The 16,283-nt window shown below is 41.0% G+C and overlaps 1 protein-coding gene across 4 annotated transcripts in view; it reads right to left on the bottom strand.

Moving 5' to 3' along the window:
* LOC123770996 (protein amalgam) overlaps nt 1-16,283 on the bottom strand; it is a 78,573-nt gene that overhangs the window by 55,241 nt on the left and 7,049 nt on the right. For 3 of the 4 annotated variants that reach the window (XM_045763180.2, XM_045763179.2, XM_045763178.2), the window contains exon 3: nt 8,383-8,409. The exons of the other annotated variant lie outside the window; for it this stretch is intronic. In XM_045763180.2, coding sequence (XP_045619136.1) covers nt 8,383-8,409 — 27 coding nt within the window. The remainder of the gene's footprint in view (nt 1-8,382; nt 8,410-16,283) is intronic. 4 annotated transcript variants of the gene reach the window in all.

Genomic DNA, 16,283 nt, shown 5'->3' with positions numbered 1-16,283 from the left:
TTGGTGAGGCTACCTGCAGTTACTGTGCGGTCACTGACTAGTCCATCAACCAGGAAGCCTATTCAGACAATTTCTAAAGCATGAATCGCAGTCCAGCTGATCAGATAATGGCATTGGCCTATCGATCTCTGGGTGTCCACCTCAATTGCTTACTGACCAACCAGTACTTTAGTCCTAAACATAGTTCAGGATTAAAGTAAACTGAGTGTATATACACAGAGAAGCGGGATACTCTTTTAGGTGAGTATATACTCTCCTGAGCCCCACAAGGGTTGGCGAATTTTAAATTTGATCCATAATCTTCAGTCTTTTAAAGTACCTACATACTTTCAGTTAGAAAATATGTAGGTACTTTATAATGTACTATTACAAATTTATTATTAATAAATTTCTAATAATGTATTACTAATAATATATTATTTCGTAAATTTCATTATACTAATTGATAAAATGTATAAAACAAGGGAAAGAAAAAGAGCTTAAAATATCAACAAACAATTGTTTCAAATTGTACAAAATAGAGAGAATTGATAGGTATCGGCAATTAATTATCTCATTAACATTAAAACAAAACATTGATAATAAGAGAAAGCTAAAACCAATTAGGAACAACACATGAATAGCCTCGTGCGTGACAACACGTTCACTGACGTGAGCCTTTTTTCTCAAATTCGTAAGAAACTCGAAGTCGAAGATTTTTCTAATCTGCCTTTCACAAAAACATTAGCATCTGAATCTGTCAGGAGTGACGATTGATTGATGAAGATTAAGCCACCCAAGAGGTGGCACGGGCATGAATAGCCCGTAAGTGGTGGCCCTTTCGAGCCATTACCAGTATCAAAAGATGATACTGGAGATCTGTGGAGGCGCAACTGCACCCTGCGTGACGGGAGATGTCTCCCGGACCAAGTGGTGACCAAATGGTCCAGGAGTGACGAGTTCCCTCCCGTCTTATCCTCTTCCACCATACCTGTTCCATCTGTCCTCTTCCACCCTCCTTCCTCAACAAATACTAGCCAACTCAAATCAAAACTTTACTCATAAATGTTGGAAATTTGTATATGTGTAAGTTTATGTAAAAATTACAGTCTCACCTTCCCTGATGTTTAGACATTGTTCTCTGATTGTGTCTATGGCACCTCTTCCTCACTGGTTCTATTCTACATTTCCCTCCTTATCTTTCGCTCCTGTATGCTTTTATTCTACTGTGCAAATTTAGGACCTGGCCCATACCTTTCTCGTCTCCTTTCCAGAGAGTACATCTTGAAAGCTTTGAGACAGTCCCAATAAGTTAGATGTTTTATCGTTTCTATGCGTGCCGTATATGATCTCTGTATTCCCTCTAATTTAGAGATCTCTCCTGATCTGAAAGGGAAAGTGAGAACCATGCAATACTCAAGACGGGACAGCACCAGTGATTTACGCATTGCTGTGGGTCTCTGGATTTGAACGTTCTCATAATCCATCCTATCATTTTCCTGGCCGCCGCTATATTTGTTCGGTTATGTTCACTGAATGTCAGGTCTTCAGACATCATAATTCCCAAATCTTTTGCATGTTGTTTTCCAGTTGAGTAAATCTGATTGTGTCCTGTACCCAGTATTTCGTTTAAATTTCGTTTAAGTTCCACTATAGTGGAACTCGTTCAACTCGTTTCCACTATACCTACGTACCTGGAACTTATCACAGAAATTTCGTTTAAGTTCCACTATAGTGGAACTCGTTCAACTCGTTTCCACTATACCTACGTACCTGGAACTTATCACAGTTAAACATCATGTTTTTTTCCGTTACCCAATCGAAGAATATATATTTTTTTATCTTTATTTAAGAAAATACAATATAAATCATATATACATAAGTTTTACAAGGCAATACTACATTATAATTCTCATTGAACAAGTGTTTCATTATCACCGGCTTGTAGAGTTTCAGTGTCTTCTACAGAGGAAATTTGTAAGCATATTTTTTGTATTATCAGGATGACACGACCAACACTGATAGGGAAAGAATTCCTTAGAAAATATGGAAACAAGTGGAAAATTGTGAAAAGTATTTGATCATTGAACTATTGTTTCTGCTGCTCTTGTTGCAGCTGCTCTTGTTGCAGCTGTTCTTGTTGTTGCTGCTCTTGTTGCAGCTGTTCTTGTTGCTGCTGCTCTTGTTGCAACTGCTCTTGTTGCAGATGCTCTTGTTGCAGCTGCTCTTGTTGTAGCGGCTCTTGTTGCTACTGCCAAATCCTTCTGTGGCTGCTGTTCCTGCTTCGAGTGTCCCACAACAACTTATCACAGGCGACGGTCGCGTCAGAATTATGAATGCGGCCATTAAAGCCGACTAATTTGGCGTGGACATTCGGCATTAACATTAAAACTGGCGGCGTAGCAAATGAGGTGAAGGTGGATAACGACCCTTACTTATAGGTGCCACAGAGGTGACGCGAGCCCTTAGCGTCCCGTCGCCTCCACTTACGTCGCAAATTAACTCTAAATGAAGGGTGATTACATATTTGATTCAAGTCTGAGATCGAGACGTGAGGAGAGGGGTAGGAATGGTAGAGGGCAAACGAGATGGAAAGGAATAGATGGGAAAGGATTGGGAAATGGTTAGGATCCGTAATTCTGTGGCGTGGGTTCGATTCCCGCACGAGGCAGAAACAAACGGGCAAAGTTTCTTTCACCCTGAATGCCCCTGTTACCTAGCAGTAAATAGGTACCTGGGAGTTAGTCAGCTGTCACGGGCTGCTTCCTGGGGGTGGAGGCCTGGTCGAGGACCGGGCCGCGGGGACACTAAAACCCCGAAATCATTTCAAGATAACCTCAAGATAATCTAGGAATAATGATGTCTGGCGACTTAACGTTTAGGGAACGTAACCGAGCAAATATTGAGTCAGCTAGAAAAATGATAGGATGGATTACGAAAACCTTCAAGTCCAGGTATTCCATCACAATGGTTGTACTATTCAAATCACTGGTGGTGGTCGCACCACCACCAGTCCAACAGCAGCCGCGTCCAACAGCCTGGTTGATCAGTCCGGCAACCAGGAGGCCTGGTCGACGACCGGGCCGCGGGGACGCTAAGCCCCGGAAGCACCTCAAGGTAACCTCAAGGTAAGGTAAGGTGGTCCGCCTTGAGTACTGCACGATACTCACTTCCCCCTTCAGAGTAGGAGAGATTGCTGAAATAAGAGGAAATACAGAGAAACTCATATGGCATTCAGACACGATAAAGCACCTAAATTTTCGGGTCCGTCTCAACGTTTTCAAAATTACTTTCTGGAAAGGAGACGAGAGAGGTGTCCAATGATGTATACATGGAAAATGTTGGAGGCAAGGTCCCAAATTTACACATTAAAATAACAGCATACTGGAGTAAACGATATGAAAGGAAATGCAGAATAGAACCAATGAAAAGTAGAGGCACAATCAGAGAACACTGTATGAATATCACAGGTCTGCGGCTGTTTATTTTCCTACCAGCAAATATAATTATATACAGTATTGCAAGAAAAAAAGTAAACTAAAAAACAACCGGACAGTTTTCGAACCCATGTTGAGTCGGACCCAAATCATGTTGTTAGTGGATACGTAGGGTGGCCAAGGCTGTTGGACCAAGCACCCTCAAGTGAGGCCAAGCTTGGTGCGTTGACAATTTTTTAAAAGCTTTAAGCTTTTTCTAGATTTATTAAAGATACTACCACTCAAGTATTTATCTAATTAATGCCTGAAGCTTTACAGCGAGTTGGATTCTATTATGTTATTTTAGAACTCATTTTATTAATATGGAACCATATTTCCAAAGGAGTGTATTTATTTTCTAAACATAAAAAATTCAACTCTAATAAATTATTTGTTTCATATAATGAGCACGGCAATTTTATTTTTATTTTTTTGTCTGCTCTTATTCAAAGCTTATCAGGGGAAGAAAATTTGATTTCGTTGCTCTTCGTAAGGAGAACTTTCCTAATTCCTGGTATTATCTTATCAATCCGTTTTTGTAAATTTTCCAGTTGCTACAGCCTTTCTACGGCACTGAAAATACATTACGGGCACACCATAGCCCGTGCTATTTGTTCCAAGTAGCTGAATTTAAAACAATACGGCACTGTACTCAGAACGACTCCATAATCCAAATGACGTGCTGAGGCCCAATCTTTGGCGGTTTCAGTGACCCTTATCATAGGCTTGCTTACATGGGTTACGCTAGATCACGTGATCTTTAAAACATGGGTCAACGGATGTGACGCCAGAGCTCTGCTAGGCACTATCTTGTCTAACTGAAAACACATACTACAGACATAAACCTTATTACACAAACATCTTAATTTATATAAAGTAGTCGCTGGTAAATGTGTAAAATCTCTGAGAATCCCTTGGAGGATATAGTTGACAATGGAGTAATCTTCAAAGCTAGTAACAGCTTAACGATAGAAGATAACAGATGAATCACATGAATGTTGGAAAAAACTTTAATGTCAGGGTTGTAAATAGGTGAAATAGGTAAAACAAAGAAGCGCTTGAAGTTAACTCAATACAAAGTCTTCGGCAGGCGGGGGTCCAACCACTTGGTCTGGGCGGTAGAGCGACGGTTTCGCTTGATACAGGTCAGCGTTCAATCCCCGACCGTCCAAGTGGTTGGGCACCAGTCCTTCCCGCCGTCCTATCCCAAATCCTTATCCTGACCCCCCCTTCCAAGTGCTACATAGTCGTAATGGCTTGGTGCTTTGTCCCTGACAATTTCCTTCCTTCCTTCGGCAGGCGGGATTACGAGCTAATGCTCGACTCTGCAAGCACACCTAGCTGAACGCACGCACAAGTGAGAATAAGGTCAAGTGTACGCAAGAAACAATGTCACCAACGACTCTATACTGTGCCAAACTTTGTATTTTCGTAACATCTAATAATTAAATCAGAAAACAAACACGTTAATTATACAACACAGATAAATTATAAATGTAAATGACCGTCGTACACGTAACGATTCAACCCACGACATTATTTTCGATAACAGTTTTATGAAGATTATAAACGTCGCGTCAGAAAATTTTCAAGTGCAATATAAAGTCGCTAGCTGGCAACACAGGCGAGTCTGTGCACAGTTGCCAAATGCCTAAAATACGAAGCCCTTGTGCTGCGTGTTTTGTTTCTGGGTTGATTGTTCGTTCATTGTAGAGTTGTGTTGGTACACCTGTGAGGTGCAGCTCACTCTACAGCCCATCCTCCTGTTCAGTTAGTACTTATAGTAACGATGAGAACCATCGTACATATATTGACGTAAAAAGGCAATTTGACAGTAGAAATCGGTACTATTGAAATTGGTCAAACCGGATAGTTTTTGTACAGATGTTGCAAAGTTAACTTAACCTTCGTAGGCCTAATACACGCTATCTGGGGCCTAATGTACTACGTATATGTAGGAATATGTAAGTTTGGTTTTTAGCTTTATTTTGTCGGACTCTTAGACAGTAAATAGTACCAAATTCAACAATCTAATTGTCCATTACGGCTACGTATATACGATGGTCCCACATTGTTACAAAAAACATTATCTAAACAGGATGATGGGTTGGACAGACAGTGTCTGCGCGCCAAAGAAATTCGAATAGCAGCTACTAATGGGTTCGTACTGTGTATATATGTGTGAACTCGCCAAGATGCGTTTATGAAGGGTTAAGCATAAGCTCTTGGGTCCCCTCTTAGCAGTCAGTTAATTGGTTATGCACCTCATTTTTTTTTATTGTAAGCTATGAAGTCTGTCTCGATCATTTCACTTTTAATGCATTCCACGTATTTACTGATTTGTTTCATTCTAATGTATCTTGCATGTGGTGATCATATCGTATTGTTTTATCTTCAAGTGACGTGAGATTTAATTACTTTAGCATTTACTTGTAATTCGTGTATCTCAATTTCGTGTTTGTGTAATCAGATTATATAATCAGACTGCCGGAAACGCTATGCGTGTTAGTGGCTTTGCAAGAATGTAAAAATATCAGTCTTATGTAATCTCATACACCTTACTTTATTCACTCTCGTGTTCTTGAGGATATCCTCATATTGCACCCAAAATTTGCCAGTGCAGGCTACTGAACGTATTGGTCCTGTATGACTAACCACCCTACGAGAAGGGAACTTTCAATATCACTGCTATCTTATTCATTCTTGTGTTCATGATGATATCCTCATAATGTACCCAGAGCTTGCCAGTGCAGGCTACTTATCACATGCCTTTGTATGACTAACCATCCTGTGTGATGGGGATTTTCAACATTATGTAGCTAGCTTTTTGACACACTGTACTCCCCTTCATATAGTTTAGGGTAGCTGCACAAATGCAGTTGTACCTAAATGTGTTAATAAACAAGGCTTAGTGATATTTAGTGTTACGTACAGCTATTGGAGTTAGTCCTGTGCAACATATACTAACGTGCTGAGCATATCAGATTATAGAAAGAATGGAAGATGCCTAAGTGCCATAGTGATAGTCTTAGAGGTGGTAGTAGTAGTAGTGATAAAACAGTATTATATTAATAGAACGATTATACAAAAAATAATACTTTTCTTTTAATATACCTTTTGTTAACTTTCCGTGAAACCTATTTTCTGTTGACTACATAATTTTAGAAGAAGTTCTTTAAGAAGTCTGCTATTACCGGAGTGTTGACGGAGGCTAACACTTCCCATAATTACAACATAATGTTTATTTACAAATTCCTCCTCAAAGTCGACGTTTGTCTTTCTGAGCTTTGTGTTGGCTGGAATGATAATTGACTCAGGAATTGTTAAACAGCAAAAGTGAGCCAAATACAAAGGTGTCTGTTTTTCTGGCTTTTAGTCGTAATTGTCTTCAGAATTCCTCACAAGAGTTACCCGTGAAGAGGTAAACACCGAAGAAAACGCTTCACTGAGTATTGGTTCAGGGCGGTTATAGCAATGTGTCTTGGACAAGGAAGGGGGAAATAAGAAAAAACAAGGTGAAGAGAATTATTTGGGGAGTTGTGTACGTTCCCCTGGACCGTGATGAGTACTTGGCTCTAGTGTGTTTCTTGTGTAGTCGCGACAGGTGTGGCGGTGTATACCTGGCTCTGGGCCACCCCACCGCCACCCCCCATTATCGCCCCCCACAACAACAGCCAACCCCCCCCCCCCTCCCCTCCTCACAATCACAGACATCCCCTTAAGGACACACAAAAAAAATCACCATCACCACCTGCACAACAATATATTTAGTTTCCATATGATAATATTTATCAAAGATATGTATATTTGTCTTTATATATATATATATATATATATATATATATATATATATATATATATATATATATATATATATATATATATATATATTGGAGACGTCAGAGTAAAAGAAGCAATAGGAGAAGAGAGGAAAGGAAATAAATAATATAAACATTATGTAAATCGTGAAAACACGAAAGAAATATTAAGTATAAAAGATAAATAATAAGAAAAAGAAAGAGAGGGTGAGAAGGAAGAACAGGTAATGACTGTCAGTGTGCGCGAGAGACGCATCGTAGCAGGTGCAGGAGTGTGATGTAACCTATCCCTCCCTCCCTTCCCCCCCCCCCTACATCACTCTTCCTCCCTCTTCCTACATCACTCTTTCTTCCTCCCCTTACATCACTCTTCTTCCCTTTCTATATTTACCTTCTCTCTTCCTCCGTCATTCCCCTGCCTCCTCACTCCCTTCTCCCTCACTAAACAGCAACAACAGGTGAACACATCAGCAACAACAACAGGTGAACACAACATTAGCAATAACAGGTGAACACAACTGCAGCAGCAATAACAGGTGAACACAAAAGCAGCAACAACAACAGGTGAACACATCAGCAACAGTAGGTGAACACAACAGCAGCAACAACAGGTGAACACAAAAGCAGCAACAACAACAGGTGAACACATCAGCAACAGTAGGTGAACACAACAGCAGCAACAACAGTTGAACACAACAGCAGCAACAACAACAGGTGAACACAACAGCAGCAACAATAACAGGTGAACACAACAGCAGCAGCAATAACAGGTGAACACAACAGCAGCAACAATAACAGGTGAACACAACAGCAGCAACAACAACAGGTGAACACAACAGCAGCAACAATAACAGGTGAACACACCAGCAACAGTAGGTGAACACAACAGCAGCAACAACAGGTGAACACAACAGCAGCAACAACAGGTGAACACAACAGCAGCAACAACAGGTGAACACAACAGCAGCAGCAATAACAGGTGAACACAACAGCAACATCAGATGTATAAACAATAACAGGCGATCGGAGTTAAAGCCTCACAAACCATGGTGAGTGAACTGAGGCTTTTACGGAGTGGCAAATAAAGAGAACAACGGCTGAATACTCACCGTATCGTCCATGCTGCATCAGTAACGCTGCAGGGCCAGGAAAATTAAGTAAAAAATTAATTAAAGGCAAACAAACAAACTACTAGAATAATTATACTAGAAAAACAGGTGAGAATTATACTGTTGCTGCTACTAGCAAAACGGACGTTATTGATGAAGTAAAACTAATTAAAAATATTATAATACAAATATTATTGTTATTATTATTATTATTAGTAGTAGTAGTACATACTATAACTTTATGAGAAAACAATATGCAATACAGACATTGTATTGCCACCACAAAATCTTTCTGACTGACCGGAATGTATACTTTAGTTCAGAGTGAAAGCGCACATTCCGGTCATGTTCTGGATTAGTATAAAGGTCTGTTATTTTGTAAACAATATTGCAGCACTTTATTTTTGTTTACTGAACATCATGATTGACTTTGGTTCATATGGAGTGTCACTTCTCCTGGCCTATTGACACCGGAAGTGAACAAGCCTATTCCCCCTAGGTGACAGTATTGTGAAGATGTGAGAGAGAGAGAGAGAGAGAGAAAGAGCGTTACAGACGAGGCTACCTCCTCAGTATAAAATATATATTACTTAATCTTCAAAATATAGTGAAAGCTGTCTGAGCTCGTCTCGACAATCACATTATATACCTACGCGACAAATATGTTTCATCTCCTTGGAATTAGGGGGGTGAAAAAAGTAGGCTTGAGGGGGCAGCTTCGCTTAATGATGTTTAGAATCGTGTTTTTTGCGAGATTAGGAAATGTCTTTGGATTTGTAGAGGTGATGGTGGTGGTGGTGGTGAAAGCTTCAGAGCCAGAAATGCCACTGGCACCAGTCACCATCACCAATACCACCACCACCACTATCACTACAACCACCATCAACTTCAGCACCACTATTATCACTGCCACCACCATTAACCTCACCACCACCACCATTGTCATAATCACCATTAACACCGACACTGTCACCTCCACCATCAGAGCTACCACCACAGCCACCCTAGGATGTAGTAGGAATGGTAGACTGGTAACACTGCCACGGCAACACCAGCACTACTGTTGCCAATCCCAGCAGGAATGTCATGTGACACTGGTTAAGGCCAGTGGTACTACAAGACCGCCGCCGGCTCCACCACCTCAACCAGTCCTCCTTACATTTTTTATTGTTATTTTATTATTTTTATTAACACATTTATGCAGCTACGCTAGACTACATGAAGGGGAGAGTATTGTGTCACAAAACTAGCTACGTTATGCTAAAATCCCCATCTCACAGAATGGTTAATTCGCATTTTGACGCATACTTTACTTAAGGGCAAAAATTTTCGTACTAGAAACTGGTAGCGGCTCGTAAAATGGACATACTGTCCCGCTTTCTGTTTTGGGTTCTCTGGTAGGTTAGAATAAGGGCACTTTAGTACGACAGTTTCTTGACGTTGGGGAAATATTAGGAGGACGGGCTGCATCACCAGCACGCCGCCTTCCCCTCGGTCATCTCTTCCCCTCAATTAATTTCTTGTCAACTTCCTGCAGGTGGATCCACGCTCTGCTGTAGTCGCCTCAGCCATAGTTTCACTCCCACCTCAACCTGTTCTTGGCTATGGCGTGGCGCAGTGAATGATATAAGCCTCCCACGATCTGGAGAACCTAGCCCATAGGTCAGGGGGGTTTTCGATAAGCCTAGCAGGTTTAAGGTTTACTCTTCCCCTACACTGGTAAAAAAGATCCCAGTATAGTCAAACAATATATCGCAGTCTCCGCTGGCTCTTAAGAGGATCTCTTGTTCTATTGTTTTCGCCTTTGCCTCATTATGGGTAAACATTGGGTTTAGTGTTCTCGGTAGTTCTCCTCTTGCTCGTGTCCAACAATTTTTTTTTATCTTTATTTAATAAAATATAATATAAATCAAATATACATAAATTTTCCAATGCAATACTACACTACATATACAATAGTATAATTCTCGGTAATCCAACATTCACCAAGTCTCATATTCTACATTATGGGCCGCTAGCATCAATATTAAAAAAAAAAAGTACTACGGGCTCACCATAGCCCGTGCTACTTAGAACTTTGTTCCAGGTAGCAAATCTTTAACAACATCAATACCGATCTTTATGGCTGAATTTTAATTTTCCCTTCAATACCTTTGGTTTTGTGTTGGGCTAAATAAAGGTCTATAACAAGCTCTGGAGGGTTGTTAAGGCCTAACTACCTCTGGAGGGTTATGAAGGCTACCACAACTGCTTAACGATCAACCAACAAGTATACTTTAGTCCAGGACAAACGTAAACTTTTAGTGTACGGTGTACAAGCCGAGAAGTGGCGTACATAGCTTTATACTATTTTTTGGTGTTTTTCCTTTAGTTTTACGTGGTAACGACCTTTTTCTGAATATTTTATATTATTAAATAATCTAGTATATGGTTATTATGTTCGTATATATGTTGTTGGTAAATTTTAAATTTTGCCCCGAGGGGCGAGTTTATTGGGCAGCGCCACTCATCTTGTGAGTTGTTGTTTTAGATTCGCTACTTGGAACAAAAAGTTTCAAGTAGCACGGGCTATGGTGAGCCCGTAGTCGTATATATGTTTTGTGTATGTACTCACCTAGTTGTGCTTGCGGGGGGTTGAGCTTTGGCTCTTTGGTCCCGCCTCTCAACCGTCAATCAACAGGTGTACAGGTTTCTGAGCCTATTGGGCTCTATCATATCTACACTTGAAACTGTGTATGGAGTCAGCCTCCACCACATCGTATACGTACGTGAGTGTATGAGCACATACGGGTGCCTCCAGCACTAGGTGAAAAAGAACATTTTATGTGTCAGTATTCTCCCCTCTGTCTCCCTACACTACTCCCCTCTCAGGCTCTCCACGGCCAAATACCCCGAGACAAGCCCCCCCACACACGCGTACACACTTGGCAACCTCGCCAGCGCCTCCATTCCTGAAGTGGTTGTTGTGAGGTGCGTTGGTTTCCACTGTGGGGGGGGGGCATCAGTGCAGTAGTGTGTGTGTGTGTGTGTGTGTGTGTGTGTGTGTGTGTGTGTGTGTGTGTGTGTGTGTGTGTGTGTGTGTGTGTGTGTGTGGAGGTGGAGGAAGGGAGAAGAGAGAAATGGAAGAGATGCAGACTAGCAGAGAGATGCCCTCTGGTGTTTGTCATTACCTGCTTGAATGGGGTCCTGGGAGTTCTTCTTCTCCCCAAGTAGACTTTTGAAAGTTTGGTCCACCAGGCTGTTGCTTGGAGCGGCCCGCAGGCCCACATACCCACCACAGCTCGGTTGGTCCGGCAATTCTTGAAGAAAACTATCTAGTTTTCTTTCTTGAAGATGTCCACGGTTGTTCCGGTAATATTTCTTATGCTCGCTGGGAGGACGTTGAACAACCGCGGACCTCTGATGTTTATACAGTGTTCTCTGATTGTGCCTATGGCACCGCTGCTCTTCACTGGTTCTATTCTGCATTTTCCTCCATATCGTTCACTCCAGTATGTTGTTATTTTACTGTGTAGATTGGTACCTGGCCCTCCAGTATTTTCATGTGTATATTATTTTATCTCTCTCGTCTCCTTTCTAGTGAGTACATTTGGAGAGCTTTGAGACGATCCAAATAATTTAGGTGCTTTGTCGCGTCTATGTATGCCGTATATGTTCTCTGTACTCCCTCTATTTCAGCAATTTAATTTCATTGCTTGCCACCACACCTTCTCTACCACTGACCACTGGCATATTCATGCCCGTGCCACCTCTTGGGTGGCTTAATCTTCACCACACCCTCCTTACTGGGAAATAACGCGAAGAGTCATTTTAGCAAATTTTCTATTTCGAGGAAAAAGAGTAGGCAGTGAAGAGCTCAAAGTAGACTCGACATTTCACCAATAAAGGCAATAAATTACACCAATTATCTTAAAACAAACCGTTCCCTGTGCCTGGTAACTCCACTACGGGCTCGCCATAGCCCGTGCTACTTGTCCCGCTCCTGTGCCAGGTAAGGTACGGGCTCACCATAGCCCGTGCTACTTGGAACTTGTTCCGAGTACCTGAATCTATAACAACAACAACAACTTAAAACAATAGATACATGATTCAATTCAAGTCTTCTCTCATCGTGGCTTTTTCCACATCATCAGGAATAGGAGAGAGAGGAACCATTCACAGTAATATTCGCTCCAGCGGTCATTCACTTGTCTCTTAACTCGTGTGTGGAACATGTCCTCACATCTAGCAGATATTGATGAAATCAAATCGGCTGAACACATGTAGTTTCTAATTCACTAATGGATCAAACATCACAATGTACCATTATTTATAACAAATTAGTATTAAAGTATACATCTCAATGTTAATTGATATAATAATAGGAAATGTTCAGGTCAGGGTTTAAAATAAGCCGAAAATATCACTTTATACATAGAAAATAAATTAAAACACTGGCATCATTAATCCCGTGGTATCCACTATGTTGATGTGAAAGAGACAGAGAGACAAATAGACATTGACAGACAGGCAGAAGCATCCTCGCGACATTATCCACAAAACAGCAGCAACAGGTCAGGCATATAGGGTATTATGTCTCCTTGGCACACAGACCCTCCTTCACCTGAGAATAGCTAAAACAGGTGCTGTTGTGGGTGGCTGGAGGTGCCACACAACACTCACTGTTCGACCCTGTTCGAACAGTAAGTGTGAAAAGTCCTCGTTTACAATCGAGGACCAGATTGTAAATGTTTCACGGATCATGTTCCAGAGAAAATGAGTAGGATGATTAAGATGATTGATGGGAAGAGAGAGATCTTTGCCTGCACACAAAAATTAAATCATTTACTCCTGTACCCTCCAGTGTAAACAAAACATATATCTGTTTTAATATGTGGATGCCTTATAGAGGCAGCAGGAGCATGGCATGCAACTAGGGCTCTTAATGATCATGTTGCAATGCCTTTCTGGTGAGATACAGCGTTCCCTTAGTACACACACACACAAACAAATACAAATATAAAAGTCATTCGCCTCACCACTGACATTCGTTGCCAAATACTTGCCTTCGGAAAGCCATTAACTTGAGAAGAAATAAATCACATTGTTTATACAACACTTCAAAGCAAAAGGAACGAGAGAGAGAGAGAGAGAGAGAGAGAGAGAGAGAGAGAGAGAGAATTCATTACGTATTTGCGTAAACAAATGTTGTGCGTCACTTTTCTGTGCCAATGAATGTGTACACTGATGACGTCCGTGTGTAGCATGAACAGTTTAAAAAGGGATAGTCGTTTTCTGTAGGTTTCAATCAAAGCTGGTGAGCGGTGGGGGCAGACTACAATCATTCTTGTTAACTAAAAAAAGGGGTCTCAGGTTAGTATTTTTAAGAACTAGCTTCCACAATTGGTTTCTCCAGCTAGCATCTACAACTAGTTGATCCATCTAGCATCTGCAACTAGTTGATCCATCTAGCATCTGCAACTAGTTGATCCATTACACACAGAGATCACACTAACGTGATAAATCAAATGAACAAATCCTCATCACGGCCCTTGTGGATTTGTTCTTTAGTTGATCCATCTAGCATCTGCGACTAGTTGATCCATCTAGCTTCTACTATTAGCTCCTTCAGCTAGCTTCTGCAACTTAAAAAAAATCCAGCTAGCTTCTACTATTAGCTCCTTCAGCTAGCTTCTGCAACTAGTTGCTCCAGCCAGCTTTTATACTAGCTCCTCCAGCTAGCTTCTACTACTAGCTCCTCCAACTGGCTTCCACAAGAAGTTCCTCCTGCTAGCTTCCACAACTAGCTCCTGCTAGCTTCTATAACTAGCTCCGCCACTCTTATGTATACATACACATGCATGAATGTTCATACTTCAAAATTTATACATACAAGCATAGTATTACTGTAATACTAATCATTAATAATTATTATGTACAAATATCGAGACATATGCAAATTAACATAATTGAAGAATTGTATTTCTACAAGGCTTGAAATCGAGTAGCGGAAATACAACGGACGCGCTCACATAACTCAAATAACTTAACCTCTAAACCGGCTAGAGCGAAGATATTTACATCGGTTACTAGCCAAATATAGAAACAACGAATGGATAAATCTCAAAGCTATACTAAGCCAATACCTGCCCTGTCCACACTCAGATCTTCGAACGTCTCCGTTATTTGACGTCGAACCCAGTTTCCTAATCCTAAAGAGCTCTCCATTGTAAATTACTGCGAGCAGGAATTGGGTTATGCACTACATTATATTATTAAATGCCCAGTTATTCAGACTTGTCAGTCTGAGATACCTAGAGCTTGGTAATTACTTTATTTCCTGTTCTTGAGGATATCCCGGTATGTAAACAGTAGGTCGCAAGGGTGTACTTTGAAAATTGGACACCTAACCCACACATCAGAAAATAAAGGGAGTGACGCCGTTTCAGTCGTCCTGAACCATTATCAAATGGTAATCTATTCAAAGTTTGCTAGTACTGGCTAACTGATGGGGATCTAGATATTACATAGCTGTCTTATCTCATCGCACCTGAATTTAATTTAGGATAGCTGCATACAAGCCAAAGAACTTAAGCGTGAACATATTAGAAAAAAAGACACGTTCCCACGTGCCAATGAGCAATAGGGCCATTACACAACCACAGCTTACAACAAACGACAGAAGCAAGAATACTGAGGACGCCGAGCAAGAACATCTGGGAGTATACAAGTTATATCGTATACATACATAATATGGTTCACTAACGTGTTTTCAATTCTACTTAATTTTATCCAACTTGACCTAACTCAAACCAACCTAATCTATCCCAACGAAACCTAATCTAAGCTAATGCATCCTAATCTAACGATATATACGGGAGTAACAGTTAGAAACAAGACATTTGGTCACACGGGAGACATCTCCCGTCACGTAGGGTGCAGTCATACTGATACTGGAGATACAGATCTCCAATATCATCTATTGATACTGGTAATGGCTCAAAAGGGCCACCACTTACGGGCTATTCATGCCCGTGCCACCTTTTGGGTGGCTTAATCTTCATCAATCAATCAATCAATCAGAAACAAGATTTGTCGGAACACCTGTGCACGATTTGACCATACGCCGCCTGTGTCGGTGATGGTCCCCCCGGCAGACGCCCACAGCTGTTGCCCAGCTGCTGCTCTCTGGCTGTCAAAAGTGTTTAGAACGATGTTTTTCTTTTTTCTATTGTTTCGTAGCCTAAAATACATAACGTTACTTGTTGCGTTTGTATTCGAGTGTATTGGAAGATAGTTTGTAAACAGATGTTTGTACCAGTTTTCGACTAACAAGTGATATTATTTTTGTAATATTGGGTGTGTAATTTTGTGTGTAATGACACACCCACACTGACGTGGAGCTGGGGAAGCTGCACTTTGTATATAGTATTTACTGATGTGGTCTTACGGGCGCCGTCTGACATTTGTCGACATGATGTGGAACAATTTCATGCATTTGTAATGCTCAGAAGGGGTCGGTTAGACGTGGAATTCAATGTTGGGTCATTGCACTGCACTGAGCCATACATTACTTCAGATCAAATGATCCTTATTAATGCCACTGTTGACTCGAGCGATACCTTACAACACTCAAGATGTTTAGTGCTATAGCTTCATACTTTTTAGAGCTATAATATATTCCATGATTAAGTGTTTTTCAAACAGCCATGCCTGTAGAATTTTATCATGTTGCATTTACTGTTTGCATGCGTCATTGTCGTAGTTCTCTACAAAGAACTCGTGCGCTTCCTTTCTGGAACATGTTCATCATGACTGGTACTTTCTACATCTGTCAACACTGTCTCTCGGGAGTTCCCGTATGGAGGAACTTCCAGCAGCATGAGTGACGAATGAAGGTGAACCAGCCGTGGTATGGTCCA

This window comes from Procambarus clarkii, chromosome 65 (genome assembly GCF_040958095.1).
Source record: "Procambarus clarkii isolate CNS0578487 chromosome 65, FALCON_Pclarkii_2.0, whole genome shotgun sequence".
In the NCBI taxonomy this organism is placed as follows: Eukaryota; Metazoa; Arthropoda; class Malacostraca; order Decapoda; family Cambaridae; genus Procambarus; species Procambarus clarkii.
This window is presented reverse-complemented; position numbering and strand designations above follow the sequence as displayed.